Here is a 22,540-nt window from a genome sequence, read left to right as displayed (position 1 = left end):
AGATTTTATAACGCTCTCCGGTTAGACAACCACAACTCCAATTAGAAAGCTTATCAGCGATAAGGACCTCGTTTATTTTGAAAGGTCAGGCTGTAAGAACAAAAGGAATTTTTAAAGTGTACACACACCGACACACACACCGACATGCATACTTTACAATGCCTTTGTACAGTTATTAATGCCCTGCGGCGCTCTCTCCAAATTGAATCTAATCAAGTGAAATGCTGTGAGGGTCCTCGGGAGAAAGAGCAGGTCTGACGGTGACCGCTCACAATAAAATCTGTGACATTTGGAAACAAAGCCCGCTTCATACCTCTGAGCTGTAATTGCGTATGACAAATGCCGCAATCTTGGATAAATGTGTCTCTGCGGTGTGAGATGGGTGATTGTAAGGATACGTGTGTCGATGCATCTGCGAGCTTTGTGTCTTAAGGTGTCTGTGTGTTTGTATGGTTTTTTTTGTGTGCGCTGGTTGAATGGTTTTAATCATTCTTTTGAAGTGGTCTTCATATCGGAGCACAGTGGAACTAATTACACTAATTGTTGGGAATGCAGCTGCTGTAAATATGCAATGAATGGCGTCCCTCCTGTCCTTTTCCTGCTGCACATTTCAGTGATTTTTATGAGCCTCCAGCCTCGGGAAAAAGTAGAAAAGGGGGATAAAAATAAGCTCTTTTTAAATGTCCCAACCCGTCATGTCTTAAAGAAAGTAAAGCAAAAACTTGATGGTTAGCCACCCCTTGAAATATTTACTTACCAGAAGAAATACTTATGAATACTATGTCCAAGAGCTTTGTGAAAGCAGACAGTATGGTGAATAATTCATGTAAAATTGTTTCAGACTGCTTGACTCTGCTTCATCAACTGTTGAACCATGTAGCCAGCTTTGTATGCTAACAAAATATCTCCTCTTTCAAAGCGAACAAATCTTGAAAATATGAATTTGATCCAAAACTATCAATACTGCAAGACTGTGCAGCAGTGCATTTTAAATTTAATGTTATTTTCCTGTCAATATATTATTGTAGAGAATAAGATGAGGAACACATGCAGAGTTTATAAGCAAAGGACAAGGATTTAGAAGTAGACTACCTTTTTCAAATTTAAGTCAGTTTGTAGTCCAAATAGTGCTAAATGATTGAGTTGCAGATAAACAGCACATATGGAGAAGAAAAGAGGCAGAAGGCATGCCCAAACTACATCCATATAACTGCTGGCTATTGTCTGGTAGACATTTCATACTGTATTAGATTTTTCAAACATGTCTGCAGTCGTTTGCATATTTATCGAGTATATACTGTATCACTGACAAATATTTGAATTTGGCTTATTGATTCATAAAAAAATCCAATTTTGTTGTATGTATTTAAGCATCCAGTATGTTATGTATCTTGTAAAGTTAGATTCTGTGTTTTGTTGGGAAGATTTAGCAACAAATCACATCAGATTTACTGAACTAGCAAGGTTTTCCAGCGTAAACACAAAAATATGCATGACTTAACTATGTCCTAGACGTATATTTCCTACATATAAACAATAATTTTAATGTAGACAATTACAAAGAGCATATCTGTGATGTGGGTAATATGTTTTCTGTTCCTTTAAAACAAGAAAACGAATCCATGTCTGCCCTTTAACCTGAAAATCCAACTTTCTGTTAGTTCTCTGTGTACTGAAGAGTACTGACTATGTAGAGAAAAGGTCACGAACACACAAAGCTAAATAACTAGAGCATTTTATGTTTGTTTCTAGCAGATTGTGGTGACTTAATTATTTTGTAGCAATGTGCGGTATCTCTCCATCACCCTGTGGTGTATTTGTATAGTTTCTATCTTGTTTGTTTTACCTTGGACTAATAAACTCCCAGACGAAAACCTTCAGCTTCGTGGTATTTTTATTAGGAATGGCAGCCTGTCAGGCAGACCACTGTTGTGGCCCAGAACTGAAACATTTAAACAACTATTTGATGGACTGCTTAGAAATGTTACACATACAATTATTCTTCCCTCAGAATACATTGTGAAAACCTTCATTTTTGTGTTTCATGACCAAATAGCCGGAAAATTCAATTTAAAGCAAAGAGTCTTCAGCAACTCTTTGCATTTAGCCTTTTTTGGACATTTCAGAAGATGCTGGACAAATTTAGACACATCCTTGTGACATGCCGTTAGTGTAACATTAACTGTTTGATCGTCTATCTGCTTGCGTTTACGAGAGTTTATCATATTGGTTCAGTGTGTACTTCCTGTCCTGACGCTCTCCAAACAAAGATGAGATGTTTCTTTGCCAGTAAGTTGCTACACATGATAATTTATTAGTCAAATAAACGCCCTGTTGGTGGAATAGGATGTAATAGAGGCACAGTGTGGAGGTAAATGTTGCTACAGCCAAAACAAAACTGTTGATAACAAAGCATGGTGTACAGTCAGTGTGTTGTTTTTGTGTGACGTTGGTCAGTGAGCGCGTTTGCTCACACCCATTCACATCTGCCTCGTGTCAAATGCTCTGACAATTTCCCACCATGAGTTAGCTTGTTCAAAAACTAGTCAAGCCAAATACCATCTTTCTCTGAGCTGTTCACATTCCTCCTGTCACGGCGAGAGCAGCGCAGGTCATGCATTTCAAACACGCAGCCTAACGACATCATACATTTTTACAGCACAAACCAAAGGGTGCCTGTCAGTTAATGTATTATTGCTACAAGGAAAGGATGTGAAACCGTTTAAACAGCGTACGAGCGTCTCACTTCCTTAATGTGATGCATTTCCTTCAAACAGTTGCATAAAAAAAATATAGGCTACTAAAACAGATTAATGACAGTTTTAGGAGAGGTAGAAATCAAAACAGCAAAGCATCAGAGCCTTCCAGGAATAACTGAAATGTTTTTTTCCCCTCTCAGATTGATCATAAATCTGTCAGAACTGACTAAAAGTCACAATTGTTACACTCATAGCTGTTCTATTGGCAGCACGTTGGTAGTAGATGTGCTGGAAAGTAACAGAAGCCAAATAATGATCTGTAAAAAGGACTGAAGTCATAAAACCTGGAGAGAGGAGGAGGAATAAATGTGTCCTGTAAAATTAAGTGTCCATCACTACATATCTTACAGAAGCACTTGGAAAAAATTGTTTCCTTTTTTATTCACATCTTCCCAGTCCAGTCAGTTAACCAAGTGGAATCTGATCGTTTGAATTTTTGTCTTTTCTTCAGGCCAGGAAGAGGACGGGCGGAAGGTTTTAGTCCTGAGTTACCCGCAGTACTGCCGCTACCGCTCCGTTCTGGCTCGGCTCAGAGAGCAGCCCTCCTCGCTGCTCATAGACCACACAGTGCTGGCGCTGGGCGGCATCGCCGCGCTGGGCGGCAGCACCAGGATCCTGTACTGCCGTGACACCTTCGAGCACCCCACCCTGCTGCAGAACGAGAGCATCTGCGACGAGTTTGGTGAGTTTGGCAGCTGGAGAAATGTTTACTCGTGACCTCATCTGCAGCAGCTGTTGCAGAAGTTGTTTATGGTGTTTAAAGGTTGACTTTTGAAACTTTCAATTTTTTTTTACCTTTTCTGCTAACATTAATATGATTCACCTCAAACCCTGACATGTTTAGGGATGCTTTAAGTGAAAAATGTCTGTTTGTCCAAAAAATGCAAATATTCTAACATTTAATTATTAAAAAAAAAAAGCTAAATTAAAATTCCAGTGCTGCGCCAAAGCTAAATAAAGTTAGTTTTCTAAATAAGGCTGAATTTATTCCTTCCTGACTGGGGATTTTTCTTCCAATCTAGTAGGTTTTTGTAAAGGAACTGCTCGAAATAATCTCATCGCTTGAGTCACTGTGGTTACACATTTAAATATAATAAATACACATGTGGGGGTGTCAGGGTGGAAAGAACTGAGCTCATCGGGTGTTTTAGTTGTAGATTTTTTTCATCTCTAAGCAAAGAAACATTAGCTGTGGCAACAAAGCACTGTTGCACTTTAAGTACTGAAACTAACGTAAACTGGTGAAACAATTATCTAAATCCTTTTCCAGTTATCTATTGATCATTTGACATTACCACTAATAATAGTTGGAGGTAAAAACAGAAATAAACATCCGCCCCACCACTAAAAGACAATACCATGTGTGAAGCTGGAATTCTAAAATAACATTTGCATGAAGCTGCACATTAATTTCAGTTTCTACCAACTATAATTTATTGATAAATAAATGATTTATACTGGGCGTGAACATGAGTACGTTGTCAAAACAGAATATGAAGTAAAATCAGCACGACGAGTTATGTAAACAAGTAAACAATCATCTAATGTGGAACCATTAAATCTGCAGATCATCAGGAAGTGGATCTGCATTACATGAACGCCTGCTTGTATCACAACCCACATGATCAGGTGCATTCTGGGAAATGTAGGCACTAGGATTTAGCAAAGACAGAATGTATGGACGACATATACATTTTGACAATTTTGTTTGTTAAAAAGTTAAATTAGTGTCTGGTTTAAGAATTAAAAACTGTTTATTTCCTAAAGAAATTAATTTATAAATTTAAAATAAGCTACATTTGAAGCTCTTTAGTTGGCACAGAAAACAGTCTATGAACTAAAGTTACTTTCTGTGCCAGTTTATCTTGTAAATTGGTTTGTTTTTATTTAAATGCTCAGGTTTATCACTGTATGATTCATATTTACAGTTGGTCTGTGCTACATTCAGCAGGGATCTCAGTGCAGAGGATAGCTCTCGCACCACTTAATGAATTCTGTTTGTCCTGTTTGATAAATAAATTAAGGCCCAACACGCTTTTGATCTCTTTTTTTTTTTTTTTTTTGATAATTCAGACTTTAAAACATTCAGTCTAGTTCATGTTTTGCTTTTCAATGTAGTTTCAGATTAGTTTATTTTTATTAGTTTGTCTCCAGAGCAGACTTTCTGCCTATTTTCAGCAGTGACTGCTGTTGAAATAAACTCATCAGTCGCACGCCTTTGAAAAGGATTTTGTGGTTCCAGTGAAGAGTTGTGAAAGCGCTAGAACATGTTTTATCTGCCATTCATCACGCCATCCCCACTTCTTGTGAAACCTCGCCTAAAAAAAATAAAAAAAAAATATTCCAAAGCTAAAAACAAACAAATAATGTGATTCAGCCATTTGTATATTTTCCTCTGCTTGGTGTCTCAGCAGGCTCTTGTTGCAGAATCAGTGTGACATTCGGTTTAATGGCTCCTCTGGTCAGAAGTCATTGTGTTTCTTTTCCTGTAAATTTGCCAGGAGGTAATTGCATTTTAAGAGAGCAGAAGAGGTGAGACCAGAAGGGAAAACAATTTAGGCAGAGGGGGAAAAAAAAAAAAAAGTTATGAATAGCAACGCCAACATCCTGTGGCTGCTGTTGCTCATTCGCTTGGCTCAATGATGCCATTCCTCTGTGAGTCACATTGAAGCTAAAGGTTTATTTTCATAGCTGAAGGGAATTCTGCTTCTTTTTCCCCTTTTCTCTAAGCCAGCCAGATTTCTAATGTTCTTCACATGAAGGTTTACTCGGTTTGAAGCAGACTTTTATTTCTGCCAGAATCGCTGCTCAGAGACTTGATTGTGATTTGTTTCAAAACAGCCGAGCTAAGTAATTTACATCACTCTGGCAGGTGAATAAGGCCTCGAGGGCGTCTTACTGACTTACAGGCACAAACACACACACACACGTGAATGTTTGCACACTTAGACACAGCTGCTGAGTAGTCATCCTGCTGTTTACAGGCTCGATACAAAAACATATTAAATCCACCTTTATTAGGATAAATACCACCACTGTGGACACATCAGAAGCAACGCTGCACATCTGTGAAATGTTAACGGGTTCAAAACTGATTCTGACCTTTTGGATCCGGAGAAATTTGTTAGCTGTGAAAGCCGTTCATCTTCTCCAGACTAAATTATAAAACTGTGTCAAGTTACCTCAGGGGGTCCAGAGGAGAAGGCTCAAACATGAATAACAGTGAGCTTAAATTACCATATAGTGTAAAATATTGCCCTTTTTCTTTTTTTTTTTGGTCCAGATCTTGTCAAACATTTGCATTCTCTGACTTCTCTTATCTTTATTTTTACAGTTTTTGACCGCTCAATGGGAAAAATATTAAGTAGTTTCCCAATGTAATCACAACTTTAGCAAATATTGCTTCATTACAAAAAAACCCCCAAAAACTTACCCTTTCTTGTTTGAAGTGTCTTGAACCAAACTGTGGTTGCATCAGTTAAATCTTAAGTCCTGTGATCTATATTCATGTTCAGCATCGCCCGTCACCCCGGCAGCTGCTTCCCTCGTGGGGAATGACACAGTTTTTGTTTATAATTATCATGCATTCGCTGCCAGCGTGGATTGATTATACCCATGCTACTTTTTTTTTTTTGTTCTCAATTTATTTTCTTTGCCAGAAGGAATGTAATATTACAGCCTAACGAGAGATATAAATTGTGTTTTAGGCCGCGCTGGTACAAATATTTTTTACTTATTGCATTCTCTCTGACACACAGAATGAAAATCAATCACTTATATAATCCTAAGAAGAACAAAGGTGAGACATACTGCACTATAATAATATTGGCATTACTGAGGCTCTCTACAGTGATAAAAAAGGCTAGAAATAGTTTGAGTGGGCCTTTCAAGTACCGAATAACATTTTTTTTATGTATCTTATTTAGTTGTTTTTTTTGGTTACGAGCTGTGTGTTGAGTATTACTCAGAATAATTTGGCACGGATGCTAAGCAGAATGTGCCACAAAAAACATATGGAAGCTTTGCGAAACTGTGGTATAGGATGATGAGATGTTTAAACAAAATGGCCCCATGTTATGGAAAATATTACGAGCAACATTTTTTCCATTTTTCTCTTGATTCTCCTTGAAGTTTGGCTCCCAGAGCTTCCCTCTCCCCTCCCCTCCCTGCCTCGGCTCTGTCAGAAACCTAATACTTCTTGTGTGCAGAGTTTAAAATAACAGTATTTTAAAAGTTAGTGAGGCAATCGTGTTTGAGGCAAAGCTACCCTCCTCCCTTCTCGCTCATTTGTCCTATATTCTTAAAGTCTCATTCTTTGGCACAGAAACAACATACGCTCGGCTCAGTTTGCTTTGTTTGAGATATCTGACTCAGTGTTAGTATTCGTTATTAAAAAGAAACGTTTATTATTTTGCTACAATCCTTAGGAATTCTTTTTTAGTCATCCTCCAGAGGGAGGAGATTATAGCAGTTTATTGCTTCAGTATTTTAACATTGTCCAGATGCACTGATCACAAACAGAAATGTTGCAGTCTATTTTTACACTGCACTGCCTGTTTTGTTACATCTGTGGCTTGGTTTGTTTCATTCTGCATTTCTGAGGATGTTTCGACACGTCTCTGACAGAAACCGATATTGAAACAGACAACAGAAGAAGAAAAGAGGACGTGAAGCATTCAAAAGCAGTAAACGTGTTAAAACCACAAGTCTGAGATGTTAAATAAATAAACAAAAATTTCACGAGCTTGATTGGGTTGGGTCAGCAGAGGAACATGCAGCATGATGTCATTGTTTCCACAACTTGAACCACTTTCTCTGAGCTCTTTAAACGTGAAATCTGATTAGAGAGAAATATGCATACGCCAATATCGTCTCATGACAGCCCCGTCTGTTAATGTAATAGGCAAATTGCTTGCTAAGCTCATGTTTTCTCATCTCCTGTGCAGATTTGTGTTAACCAACAGTTCATGAATATTTCATTGTCCATATGGTGCTGTACAGAGGCTAGAGGAGGATTTTAGAGGAGAAAAGAGCACATTCTATGGCTATATAGTCACATTTTTCAAAATCAGGACATGAACATCTGCTCTATGACTACTTAGTGTACACGTTGTGTCATGTTTTTGTGTAAGAATTTTCAATTTTAAAAAGATTAAACGATATACTCTGCAGTTTTGGTGCTCATGCGCAACACATAACCGAAAATACTCTCGTTCACTTTCTTTCTATTTCATTGGCCTGATGGAGCTGATATGTGGAGGCAGAATAAATGTCCGAGTGCTATTTTAGTTCAAAACTGTTTAATTCAGTATTAGTGGGACTTCTGGGTGGAACAAGACAGTCTTTCTCATGATCCCTTTGCATTTGCAACTACTGAAATACAGCAAATAACATGTTTTAAGCACATATGTCAAACTCTAGAGCCGCGGGCCAAATCCGGTCCCCCAAGATGATGATTTAAATGTAAAATATTGTATCTCTTCTAATTTTTTCTTAAAAAAAAAAAGATAATTGCATCTAGTGTAGACTTCTCTTACTAGCTGGCTAACTTTGAAGCCAAAAAGAAGGCTGGATCATTCTGTCATTATTGATTTGGATACGGAAAGAGTAACAGAACGTCAAGCGAGACAGATCAAACTCTTGTTCCTGAACCTGTAACCAAGAAAAGACATCAGTCTCGAGTTCATGTATCAGCTGAAAGTGGCCAGTGGCTCGGACAAAGTTTTTAAATTTTGACTCCTTTTGGGAACTGGGTTCGACACCCCTATTTTAAGGGACAGATAAGATCTTTAGTGTGGAAGAGTTAAAATGATCTTACCTGTTGTAGATCTCATTTAATGAGCTTAGTTTGAAGAAATAGAGTTGAATTCTGACCAAGTTGACAACAGCTAGTCTGAGCCAAGACCAAAGTACATTTCTGCTCTCTTTAGACAACTCCAACCTCTAAAGTGTTATAACAATTCTTGCAAATGCTATTTTGTAATCCTATTATTCTGTTGTCAAATTACATTATGTGGTTATTCAAGCAGAAGTATTATGATGCCCCTGCTAAAAGAGCCTTAGGTAACATATGTGTGTAACCATGTCATGTAAAACTGATGGCAGTATAAAGGTTTGTAAAATAGCATTTACACGATCTGCTACTGCCTGTTAAAACCTGCTGTGTTCTGTTCGTAGGTTGGGTTGTTTTAACCCAATAATGGGTCAAAAGGTTTAACTGGTGTTTGCGTTGGAGATGAACCATGTCATTCTTCACAGTCAGTCACTTTATACTGGGATTTGACCGAAATGGACCTGACTGCTTTAAGATGGTTGCAATCCGCTTTGGTCGTGGCTCCACTCAACCTAGCTGCTAACTCATCAGCTGTCAGAATTAACTTCAGTTTCTCCAAACTCAGGTTGGTCAAAGATATATCTACACAGATATTAATTGTTCATAACATTTCCACAGAACCGCACTTCAAAAGATCTGAACTTTTGCTTTAAAAGGTAAAATGTGCAGTGGGGACGGTCTTTGTTTGTGATCTCTTAAAGTCTGACAGCATTATTCTTGACTTTGACTTTGTAAAGCTGTAGAAATGTCTTATGTTGGAAAGCATATTGGAATAACCTAAAATTAAAAACACTTTGAAGCCTTTAGTTTCAATCACTAACAACAGAACTAAATGGGATTTTAGACAAAAATTATATATTTATAAGGAAGCAAATAAAGGTGTTACATTTAGTAAATAATTTGAGTTGGGATATCAGTAGTATTGCAATACACTTTTTGTTCTCATTTTTTACAATCATGTTCATTCAATTTAACTGAGCATTTAAATCTCTTTAGAGAAACATAAAAAAATCATTTACACAGCTGATCCAACAGTAAACCATTCAGTCACTATTTTATTGTCGTGCTGTCATCACATGTTATCACAGCTGTTTCAAAGGCTCACCCTGTGGCTGCATTCATGGAAACTCCGACATCCAAGACTTCAGTGTCGCCTGCCAAACAGGAGCCGTTTTGAACCAGATCAGTCACGTCTTAGAGCAATTTTTGTGTTAGTTTTCAGTTTTTTTGTCAGCATATTGCACAGTGGTTTCTGAATGCAGTGGTTTTCAGGAGTAGACTTTGAAATGAAAGAGGTTGTCTTTAAATGCACCATTAATGTGGAATATCTTACAAAAAGATTTGAAGCTCTCGACCTTGACCTCTCTAAGTGGCTTTAAGAATCTGTTGGACTCCTGGCAGGGTCCAATGCTGACATGTTCCTGTTTTTAGTTTTATACATTTGTCTTGGAATCTAGCTGTTTTTTTGGTTTTGTTACCTTTTTCCTTTTAGCCATCCTATTTGTTAAAAAAAAACAAACAAAAAAAAAAAAACTGTAGTATGAGTTTTTATAACTGCTTATTGTTGCTGTTGTCCATTGTTGTCATCTTTCTTTGTTGAAATCAGGTCTCTCTTGTAAATGAGTCCTCGAGGCTCAATGGGATTTACCTGTATAAATAAAGGTTGATTGATTAAGGAATTATGTCAAACTGGCTTCTACAAGCCATGTCAGCTCCATAAGGTGACAACCCTGACAAATAAAAATAAAGCTGATGCATGAGATAAACTATTCTGGCTCCATGTTAGCAATGCTTTGGCAGGGTATTATTAGAGCTAAAAGGGAGGAACAAAAATGTGAACGTTGCACTTTTGTCTAATCTGAAGACCTGATAAACTGTAGCGGGTATAATTACTGACTTTACACTTCAGCTAAGGAGGCCAGCTTGACCTCATTCATGGCTTCAGTGATTATTCTATTAGCGTACTTGTCAAATATCAAAGAATCACTGTTGAGGAGTGCAGCTTGTATCTAACAGGACTTTTATTTACAGGATAAAACAGGGCAGGGAATGTTTTTAAAGGGTTTCAGACATGATTTGTCATAACTATTCTGAATGTTCTTAATAATCTTTACAGAACAGCATGTTGCAACCTGGAGTGAGCAAGTCTGAGTCATCTGTGTAACAGTAAACGCTGTTTACAAAGTCTGCCTCTGGCAGTGAGTCTGGCGTAGAAACACCTCATGAATGCTGCCTTTTAGCTGGTTTCCCGGGTTAGTGTTGTCTTTCTGCAGGTAGAGGCCTGCTGCAAGTTGTTCCTGAAAAGAGCTTGTGTAACTTGAGTGACGTCAAAAAATCCTTGTTATGCTGCTCAAACACAATGGCAGCACAGGGAGGATTATGCTGCACTTGATGGCTGTGATTGATGTTCCCAGTTTTTTTCCAAAAAAAGGATGTTGTGACACTGCTGTTTCAAATGACAAATATGTTATATTTTCCTTTTTAGTTGTAGGTGAAAGCAGTCAAAGCAATAACAAAAAAAGCAGAGAGCTGATTAAATTTTTTTTTTTAATGATTTGTAAAATTTGAAATGAACATCTTTAATCCAGCAAAATGAATAAATTAGCGCGTAAACGAGAAAAGAGAACAAAAAGAAAAAAAGCACGTGTTGGCCTATTTTATTTGGAAAAGGATGATTATTTATAATCACCATGGCTTAACGCTGTGTACCTTTTCAAAGTGATAAAGTCCGTATGATTGGGCTCATTGGCTGACTCAATCCCATAAACTGTAAGTAGAGCGTGATCTATTAGAATACATATGTTTTATTGATGTATGGGCTCCGTGTTTATCCTGGCATTCATTTATTTATAGGTCGATGCTGTGATTTTTTTTTTCCCCCTCCAGTAATGAATAGGATAAGCCTTGAAGCTTATCCACTGCTCTCTTTCATCTCTTCCTCTCTCTTTCCTCCCCCATTCACTCCCTCCCTCCTTCTGTCTATTCCTCTCTCTTCCTCCAAAAGCCAAATTGAAAAACAGTATTATAAAAAAAAAACACAGTCCTACTGAGATGTTGCAGCAGTCTGTCAGTACAAATGATGTGGAAGCGTTTGAAGGTTATCCCGTTTTTAGCAAATCCTCCACATTATGTAACTGTGACTCTGTTTTACATGTGGCACTCTTCAAACAACACAATGTGTGTGTAAGTGTGTGTGCGTTATTTATTTTTGCAAAATAGTGTTCATTTTTTTTCAATTCCTGTTCTGGAACATTGACCATTACAAGCAACTTGCCAACTCTTAGGCACAAAAAAAAGCTTATTTGTTAAATATTTATTAGGTTGTTGTAAAAATACTTTCTTTTTTTTTTGTCTTAACAAATAAGAAGCATGGTGGTTTATTACTGTTTCTTCTTTTTGTCTCGTCTTGCACTTTGCAAATGAGCCCCGGGATGAATACTGGAAGATATTTTTTTCATTTTTTTCAGCATTGGTGCATTCTTCAACAGAACTGGGTTAAGATTAAACCACGTCTCAGCTGTGATGCGTGTTAATAAGTGCTTAACAGGCAGCAATGCCCCCATCATGAGACAATCACGAGGTGGATATAGAAGCAAAAAAAGGAGGGAGGAATTCAGAAGGAAAACAGACACAGTTTAGCTTGTTTCAGCTACGAGATCACCTTGTGAAATTTCCTATGTTCAACACGAAACAATGCAACATAAACATCTATTTGCTCTCCGAATGGAGCGCTTTAGCTGACAGCCTTTGCACAGTGCTAAAATTACACACATTCACACCCCTGGAGAAACACACACACACCCCAATGAATCCAATGAGAATGATTTCATAATCCGTGGCAATAATAAACTTCTTTGAACTGTTTAATTGGCTCTTCCTGGAACGACACGGCTCCGCTTCATTTGATCTGATGAAAGAGTAATGTTGCTTCTCCCCAGAGGCTGCACGCACAACGGCACACAAATAACAAATTAAGAACACCACCTTTTTATTTCTTTAAATGTCTGCCATAACAAAGCAGGAAATGCATATTATGAACACATCCTTACACCGATTACCTCTGTATTGTCTTGTTTAAAAAACTCATTGCATGTTTCTAATATTGATTTAGGTAAATAATCCTAGAAGGGCAATGGATTGAGGTTACGTGGAAATTAATTGTTATCAGAAAGCTCCATTATCAGCAGCAACATTCCAGAGGCATTCCTCGTCTGTTTCTGTGGGGAAGGAAAAAAAAAGCCTCTTTACTGTTACACCGCTCTGAAAACGAATAGCCTTCAAGGCAAGCGGCGACAATTGATTTAAATGCATGTGGTGTATGCAAAAAGGGAAACAGAGCGGGCTATGCAAAAATGGAAAGAGTAATATGTAAAACTGAAACTGACAAAGTCACGATGGTTTGGGAGAGCGTCCTCTTTTACCCAACGGAGGAATATTAACGGCGACAGTCTGAATGGAGGGTCTGTGTACAGCAACAGTATGGTCACAGAAATGAGCTCATTACTGGCAAATGCATTATGTATGTGCACACATAGATGGATTTATCTCGTCATATCGCTTTGCCGAAAGTATTCCATCTACACATGCATCTGCTAATTGTAACTGCTAAGGTGAGGGAACCAGTGTGCAGCCAAAAAACCAGGACCTAAGCTGAAATTCACCTGTTTAATTTTTCTCCCATCCTACTTTTGCTACCTTGGCTTGGCAGCAAATAGTCCACAAACACACACACACGCACGCATACAAGTGCACGCACGAGAACAATTTTCTTGATTTTGTAAGTGCTAAATAAAAATATGAGAGAGTATTTTTAATGTCCCAGTAAACACACATTTGCTGCTATGTGGGCTTGTCTCCATGGCAACGCCAGTCGAAGCATGCTGGGGCCGAGCGCTTTGACAGTTTCTCCTGATGATGATTGATAATTACTACCTGACTTGTTGTCCCCCCCTCCCCCCCATCCATATCTACAAACATATGGTGGGAGCTGCCCTCAGTCATACATCTGCCAAAATGTTCCCTTTTACTGATAATAGCTTTTTAATGTTTGCATTTTGTTGCATGCACACCACCCCAACCCCCCCACCTTTTTGTAATCACATTTGCTTTTGCTCACATAACGACAAAAAAGGAAAGAGACCGAAAGGAGAAGCATGAGAGTGGGAGAATGTCAAAAATAAGCGGGTGGGGCCGGGGGTTGATTTTACTTTGAATGAATGAGTTCCTCCTAAGTGTTGCTGGATTTAAACTTGACAAATTGTCAGGAGGAAACACAAAGAGAGAGCGTTTTTACAGCGTAGCCACACATTTGAATACAAACACCTGGTAATAGCCAGTGTGGCGGGCTGCAGCTTAAAAATGGCAACGGAGACAATTCGTCCCGTGTCCTTGCACACAAGGTTTTATAATGCAGCATGTTTGCATGCTTGAAGCTCATATTTAGATGCTGTTGAAAGCAATCTACTTTTATTCAGAGTGGTCATTGTGAAAGCCATCAATCTACAAGTGTGATTCATTTACTGTGGACTGGATCAGCTGAGGCTATAACATACAGAGCCTTAATAGTGAATCCAAGTACTTACTGGTAAATACTGCAACCTCAGAGTAAAACTTCCACCATTTCTTGAAGGAATTCATGTCAGTCACAGCCGTTCATGCCAAAAATATAGCCCAAGATAAATTCACATTGAGAAAAAAATTATCTTAGGCACAGTTCCCTTTGGTCAAACCTTGACATTTTAAATTTAAAGGCAATGTCAGTAGATATTACAAGATGTCACACTCTTGAGTTTTTGTTGTGAGGTATGGTCGACTATTTTCACATCCAATATAACGCCGGTGTCTGTAAATTTCACTGAGTTACAGCCATTTTTGTGTTGGAAAATGTTGATTAGCTGTGGTGGCCGTCTTGACTGGGATTAACTCCCCAACAGTTATCAGTTATAATACATCTAATGATTACGTTCTAAAAGTTTCATTACAATCAGTGCAGTGATTCATGAGATATTTTGTTAACAGACAAACACCATTGACTTCCAGCAGTTAATGCAAATGTTTTAAGCAAATACTTTGTGCATTGAGTTCTTTATAAACTTGTGCTGAGAAGAACGACTCTCAGCTAAAACCACACTAGACTTTAGCACCATATCTGTCAAATTGACTGGTTTATTGACATTTTTGTCCTTTCTATGATGAGTTGACTATGGTGGCTATCTTGAATTGGACTCCAAAAGAAAATCAGTTGTAGATATCGATTTGGTGAACACTTTCAGAAAGTTTAATCAAAATCTGTCCAGTGGTTCCTGTAATAATTTTCTAACAGATATAGTTGACTCCAAATAGTAATTGGTAAAATTTTACCACACAGACACATATGAGTGAAATCATTATTGTCTGGTAACTAAGTCTAAGTTAAGACTACAGTAAATCAATATTCCTGTTTACTGTACACACACTGCATTTGAGCTGCAAACACAACTAAATGTAGATGGTATAGACTTTTTATGGTTCAAATTATACAGCACTTTGGTTGGCCTTGTTGCTGTTTTAAGTGCTTTATAAATAAAGTGGTATGGTAAATTATGTTTTTTCTTAATTAAGAACATACAAGCTTAAAATGCATCCTATTATGTGTAGTACATTTAAACTCATGCTGCTTTTTTCATTTTATTATCAATCCATACTGTTTAACAGCCTACATGACCTCTGCTCTCAATTAGACGAATGTTCTCCCACTTGTTATGCCTTAACGTCTGCGAGCTAAATCCAAAGAATTTATTAGCCCCGAGTCTCTTAACTACAAAAGGTTTAGGTCTGCTTGTTCACCTGCATCCCGATGGTTAACGCAATGAGCAACGCACCTGCAGCAGGTGACGAGCGAGATGCTCCGCAGAAGCCGAAGTCACTTCTAATAGCGCGTGATTGAGGTCTGCCACAGGCTACGGCAACAGACAGGCTCTGTGAAGGAGATAATGATGCATCCACACTCCGCTGTCAGTCAGCCAGCTGACGGGAGTCGTCTTTGAGGGAAATAAAAACAGATCGCAGCCTGTATAATGCAGCATTTGTATGGGAAATGACAGACCTGGGAAATAGACGGGGGGCACAGAGAAGCCAGATTTGTTGCAACCTAAACAGGAGATCTGGTGAGAGTCTGAAAGCTGTAAAGCTCCTCCATCTTTGCAGAGTCTGTATATATTTACACATTCATGTTGGATGCGTGCACCTCAGAGGGCATGTTTGATTAAAGAATGCAAAATTAGTTTATTTTTCTGCCTCTAGTGGCACTCTATTCTAAAACTTTTGGTTTGATTTCTTTAAAGAGGGGGTGCTGTCTCTGCCTTATTATGATGGAGGTTAATTAAATTTGATTTGTGGCGCTGATTGCATTAAGAGATTACCGTTTTCAAGAAATGTCCTTGTATGTTTGGCTAATCAAAGAAAACTTGTCTTTAGAAGAAACCTGTTTCTTTTTTTTTAATTGAAACCAGCCTAATTAGTACTTTCATATCAAGAACAACAATGAGAAATGTGAAAATAATTACTTCGATTGACAAACTATCGCCTGGTTCCACTATCTGTTATGAAATTGTGCGTCTTCTTGGCTAAAAGCTTTGACACACCCACGTTTTAATTCCTGCTCAGCAGCAGACAAACGATCTGCAACATTTAAAGTTTCAGATATTTTCCCTGAGAGTCAATATTTGACAGAGACTACAATAAATACCGCTCAGACTGAATGCCACTGTTTCTGCTGAACTGGAACAAAGGCAGCTGTTTTTCCCATCTCCCTCTAACAATTTTTTATCAGGTCGTAATGTGTCATTTTTGTGTTTGCAGCTCTCCCCCCCATCGCCTCTCAAAGAGCAGGTAGTGTAATTTTACATGTAATTTTTCTATTCAAATATCAGCAAATAGCAGACTTCTGTTTGGCCCCGGCTGCACCCAGTTTGAGAAATCTCAGACGGATGTATAAAAAAAGAGATAAGAGCATATAATAATACAAATAATTGGCTTTGGGTTTTTGTGCGCATGTAATTGGGGTGAACTTGCTCCTTTAAAGGCAGCAGTAGAGTCGTTCGGGGTGCTGTGCAGTTAAAAAGAATACCTGTTTACAAGAAGCCGTTTCGAGGACCTGTGGATGAGTCGGCTCCTCCGGGGGATTGTTGTTAGACCTCTTTTAGTAACAAACTCGACTAAATCCCTGCTTTTTACTCGAGCACGTGTTCTAACAGGCTTTATTACCACGATTTTCTTTGTCAGGAGTCAAAAACAAGCTCCTCACTAGAGAAAGGTACTTCAGCGAAAAATAACTTGTAACTGTTTTCATTATCAGCATTTGGCATCATTAAATCTAAAATAGCTCACCGGCTGCATTTAGGAGCAAAAATAAACGTGTCGGGATCATTAAAATCCTCTCTTGCTATGGGTTGTTTTTTAATTTATTTTCACTGTAATCAGAGATAATCTTCATCTCTACATTTATATGCAATTATTGGATCATCTTTCCAGCTATGGAGGATTTGATGATTAATAAAAAGAAACGATGTACTGTGTCCTGCCCACGCTCTCTGTGGGCACGTTGTGTAATTTTTTTTACTTTTTTTGATGATCGCAGTGATAGAGCTGCTTGAAGCATGACTGTATTGTTGTGTTTTGTTCTGTCAGTGTGTCTCTTAAATGACTCTTCGCTGGCATCTGCCTCAAAGCGCTGGAGGAACAATGTGAATTTAAAAAAATACAGCTCGTATTAGCATGTGAAAGGCGGCGGTAGTCGTACTCCGCAAGATAATCATGGAGCGCACAATGAAGCAACTTCACATGCAAAAAATAAACACTGACCTTTTTAAATGTTTGTTTTGAATCCTACACTTTGCTCAATTCATTTTAACTTCTGCTTTCCAATTTCTGGTGTAATAATGTGTTTTCTGTCCCTTACACATATCTCACTAAATATTTACCAATATTCAAATATAGGTTGTTTTTCTACAATTTGATTTTTTATTTTTACATTTCTTAGCATCTCATATGCTTTTCATTTGGAAGAGAAGTTAGAGGGCACATCCTTCAAGACCTGCGCCCTGATTTTACTGTAAAAAAAAAAAAAGCCAACAGCTTCTGTCTTCTTTTGTCTAGATCCAGTGAGACCAAGCTGAACAAAGTTCAGAGTAGAGCTTTAGCAAACAGATAAACAAACATGAACCAGATAAATTGTATGCTCTGCTATATTGCACAGTCAATGTGCTGTGCTGAATATCTTCACTGAAATTAACTGAAAAAAGCTGAAGCTGAAATTTAAAATCTAAAGGAATCAGAATGCTCGCTGAAAAACAAAAGAAACAACTAGCTAATGCCGAACATAGCTAAATACTAAAAGGAGCAAAACACTAGCAAAACCCTAAAAGTAGCAAAGCCAAAAGTAGCACAAAGGCTAGCTAAAAGTAGCAGAACACGATTTAAAGCTGCAAAACATTAGCTTAAAGAAGCAATGTTCTAGCTCAAAACTAAACATGGCAAAACATTACCTAAAAGTAGCAATGCACTAGCTAAATGTAGCTAGACTAGATAAAAACAAAAAGTAGTAGAATGCTAGCTAAAATGAAAAGTTTAGATAAAAGTAGTGAATGAGTAACAAAGAGTAGCAAAAGGATTGCATAAAACTAAATTGGCAAAAAGATGGTCAAAACGTAAAAGTTGCAAAGGCTAGCTAAAGGTAGCAAACCAGTATATAGAATGAAAAAAAAAAAAAACTAAGTAAAGTAGAAAACTACCTAAAGCAGCAAAACACTAGTCAGGCAACATGCTAGCTAACAACTAAAAACAGAAACATATTACCTAATATTGCTAAACACCAGCTAAAAGAAGCAAAAGGCTGGTAAAAATTAAAAGTAACAAAATGCTAGCTAAAATGAAATAAAGGTTAGATAAAATGGGAACTACGAGTAGCAAAAGACTTGCTAAATGCTAAATTAGCAAAAGGGTGGCTGAAAGGTTAAAATCACAAAACTTGCTAAAGTAGCGGAACAGCTACTAAAAGCTACAAAAAGTAGCAGGAGACGACAAAAATGTAAATTGTTTTCGAAAGAATTGAAGAAATGCATTTTTATGGTGGAAATGCTTGTAAATAAAGTTGAACGTTTTGAAAGATGTAAAAGTTACAAGAACAGAAATGAAAGCAATGAGCCAGAGTTTTGATGTGATTGTGTCAAAGAGCGCATGCAGAAGTGGTTAAACTTTAAAGTAATTATTATTATAAAAATAGTAACCTAAGCAAACAGAAAAATGGTGCTGAATCACACATTTATCTCATCTCTGTCCCAGTCTTGGTAGCAGAATAACCAAAATTATAAATACATTTAAGATAATTGAAATTTGAGTCTTTTTAAAGGAAACTTTTAATGCAGTTTTGAGTATGCTGTGGACATGCTATTAGGCCTCTTGATTCATTATTATTATTTCTTAACCATTTGAACAAACCAATCTCTTTAAGTTTGATTAATTGGGCTCTTACTGTGTTGACTTTTTGTCTTGGTCTGTTTGTGATCAGGTCAATGAAGCTTTTTAAACTGATTTGTGAGCCTTCTTATATGTGCTATAAATCTACAAAAAAACAGGATCAAACTCCCTGTTTTTTTTTTCTAAAATACCACAAATAAACAAACATTATATTTCTCTAAAGAACTGACAGCTGAAACTGCGGTCAGATCAGTGCAATTCTTTAACAGCAGAAGTTGAAATCACTCTAACCTCTTGTCTTTTTTTATGTATAGTGAAGACACGTTGCCTGCTGTCACTGCTGGCTGAGGAATAACATAGATATATATTTAATGTATTCTCTCTGGGTCTGTTGCCTTGCCGCTCTGGAGCTCCCACTGTCACTTCATTGTGCCTCCAGTGGAGTTAAAATGTTCCACCAAAGTGTAATATCACTTCACTGATCACACGTTTAATGCTCCGCTGCTCTACAGATTAAAGTTTATGCCTCAGGAGCTCCTTCGCAGGGTGTTTGGTATCACGATTCGCCATGGTTTATTCATTATTTGCTGCTTATTTTGTTTAATTCTGGCAGGTGTTGCTGTTATTATTCCCTATGAATTCATTTTATTGTGTTGTGGGGGGTAGTATCTGCTTTGATTTTACTGGGAGTTCGTTTTTTTTTTTCCATTATAGCAATCACCGAGTTCAAGTGCCGTCTGCTGCTGTGGCGCTTTATGTTTTATGACTTGCTGTAAATTTCCAGTGTTGTAACCCTGTATGGTGGACCTGAATAGCCGTCTTTGTGTGCTCATCGGTATGTTGACAGGTATCGTTTCATTTACAAATCTGTCACAGGGAGGGTGGAGGATTCCTTTTCTGCTGCGTTTCTCCTTAGGCGATGTTTGGCAAATGACACTACGCTGTGTTTACTTAAAATTCTTCTATATCATATATGTGACTCATGGGGAAGTTTTTAGTCTTTTAGAAAGTAATCATCGGAACAGCATCTAAAACTGATTACCTATAGGAGTTAATATTATTCAAAATGGCCGCCGCAGCTAAAAAGTCTTACAAGAAATGGCTCTAACTCTGTCAATTTTAGCTGAGTAATCCCCAACACATATTCAGAGCACTAACCGATTGAGGGAGATTTGTTTTTAAAGCTTCACCATTAACTATTAGTCACCCTGCTTGTCTGTTAGCAAAATAACTCATGAACCACTGAGTGTATTTTATTGAAACTCTCAAAAATCAATTATTAGGTGTACATCTACAATTGTTTAAATTTTGGAGTCATCCCTAATCAAGATGTCCACCTCAGCTAAGCAAAATTACCCAATACAAAAATTGTTATAACTCAGACAATTTCGCAGACATTGCGGTAAAATTTGTAATGGTAGTAGCTGAGATTCATCTTTAAGAGATACTTAGAGCACTAACACATCTTGCAAAATGTGGTCATGGCAGCCATCTTTAATTAAAACTTTCTTGCGACAATTAGCAAGGCGTTATACATTCCTTAAGCAATTTTCCACTGACTTTGATCTTAAACATTTTTTTCACTGAAACAAAGCTGGAATGGAACTTTGTCATTTTTATTTCTGTGCTGCGTAACCTAAAAGGTGATGATCTGGTTTGTGTTATCAGCAGGATGTTATGCCGCTGTACTCTTTTTTTTTTTTTTAAGCTGTTGAACTTGGCCACGTCCCTTGTAATCTCAGCGAGCTCATTTTTGTTTATTTAAAGGGTGAATTTTAATTTCTAACGTTCCGTATTTCACATTGTTTTATTTGTCCTGGGGGGGATTCTGTGCTGTTCAGGCAGGGCTGAGCATTGCAACACGAATGTTAGCTTTGGCTGCGAGCTACACTCATAATTGCTGAGTGGGTGTCAGGCCTTTGGTGAATTTGCATCCAAGTGAGACAACAGAATGTGTCAAAACATGTTTTCCCTTCAACCACCTCTTCTCCTAGTCATGCCTCACTCATCCTCCTTCACCTCTCCGTTTGAACTCGGACCTCACTGCGTTCACAAGAAGCCGATGTTAAACTCTAGAGATGAGAGCTGGAGTGCAAACACAAGTGGGAGTTTTGTTTCATGTAATTGCAGATGTGACATTTTCCTCTTAATTTTCAGCCAGTCACAACTTACCTTATCTGACGAGTCATTTTATTCAGAAGTAACTGAAGCGGGATGACTTCATTAAGCTCAAAATTATTACAGTAGTCTCTCACTACTTCGTGGTTCGACTCGATCTGTCGCAGTTTTTCAAAGTAAAATTGGACACGACACACAATTGATTGATGGATGAACCATGGATTGCTTATTTTAAATAAATCATTTTAAATGATGTAGCACATGTGTGCAGCCCTCAACTTTTTTTCTTTTAAGTTTTGACAAAATTTAGCTTGTGGTTCATAAGATATTTTACTAACAGACAAACAGCATTTCCTCCCAAAAGTTAATGCTAAAGTTTTTTTTTGCAAAAATCTTGTGCAGTGAGTAGTTTTTACAGTATGTGTTGGGGATCAGTGTCAGCTACTTCCATATCAGAATGTATGTAAATATCTGTAGATTGACTAAACTGTAGTCATTTTTGTGTTTTTGATGCATCTTTGGCAGCCATGTGAATTGCAATGATGCTAAAAGTTAATCATTGTAGATGTAGGTCCAGCAGTTGCTTCCTGCAAGTCTCATTGAAATCTCTCCTGTGGTTCATGAGATACTTTGCTAACAGACACTCTGAACATGAGCACATACACACAGACATTCACCTTCACCTTTCAGCAGCAGGTGATAATAAAACTGTAAGTGACTAGGCATTTAATTAGAAAGAGCACAGTGGCACTTTAGACTAATATTTACTAATTCAGCATGTTGGCAGGCTAACAGCAGACAAATGTAGCTGAATTTGGAGACTGAAGGGGGGTTAAAGCAGTGCAGCAGGGCCCCGTCACCATGACAACCTCATCTGCGTGGCTATGAGTGCTGATGCTCTGATACTGCAGCGCCCCACTTTAGACTATCTGTTTTTTTGAATCTGAGAACAGGGTGCAGAGTCCAAACACCAAGTTTGACATCAACGCACAAAACAGGTTCTGAGATATCATCTCACTTCCTGTTTGACGGCTTTGATGCCGATTTCTTCTCAAACTGATACGCGCTCACTTCGGTTTTTGAAGAAAGAACCAAAAGAACTGGGTCCAGTGGAAAAGAAATGAAATAAGAAAACAAGATGATAACTTTTGGCTCTCGTTGCTAACAGAACTACCAAACAGAAGGTTCCCAACTGTGTGAAATAATTTGATACGAGCAGATCACGTCTTCTAAATGCTAAAATAAGAGCTTTAATGCTTCTTTTCTTATCTTCTTTAGTCCAGGATACACTAGACAGTCTTTTAGAGTGGGGGTAAGAGATGAAATTTGATAACTCACTGCAGCTGCATTATTTAAAGCAACACTTCTCTATTTT

At 37.8% G+C, this 22,540-nt stretch overlaps 1 protein-coding gene across 1 annotated transcript in view; it reads left to right on the top strand.

Moving 5' to 3' along the window:
- Positions 1 to 22,540, top strand: part of arid5b (AT-rich interaction domain 5B) — a 110,598-nt gene that overhangs the window by 59,253 nt on the left and 28,805 nt on the right. The window contains 1 exon segment of the mRNA XM_037697499.1: positions 3,211 to 3,441. Within this exon segment, the coding sequence (XP_037553427.1) occupies positions 3,211 to 3,441 (231 nt within the window).

The sequence above is a fragment of the Nematolebias whitei genome, chromosome 1 (assembly GCF_014905685.2).
Source record: "Nematolebias whitei isolate Nwh7 chromosome 1, NemWhi1, whole genome shotgun sequence".
In the NCBI taxonomy this organism is placed as follows: Eukaryota; Metazoa; Chordata; class Actinopteri; order Cyprinodontiformes; family Rivulidae; genus Nematolebias; species Nematolebias whitei.
Note: the sequence above shows the minus strand (reverse complement) of the source record. Positions and strands in the feature narration are given on the sequence as shown.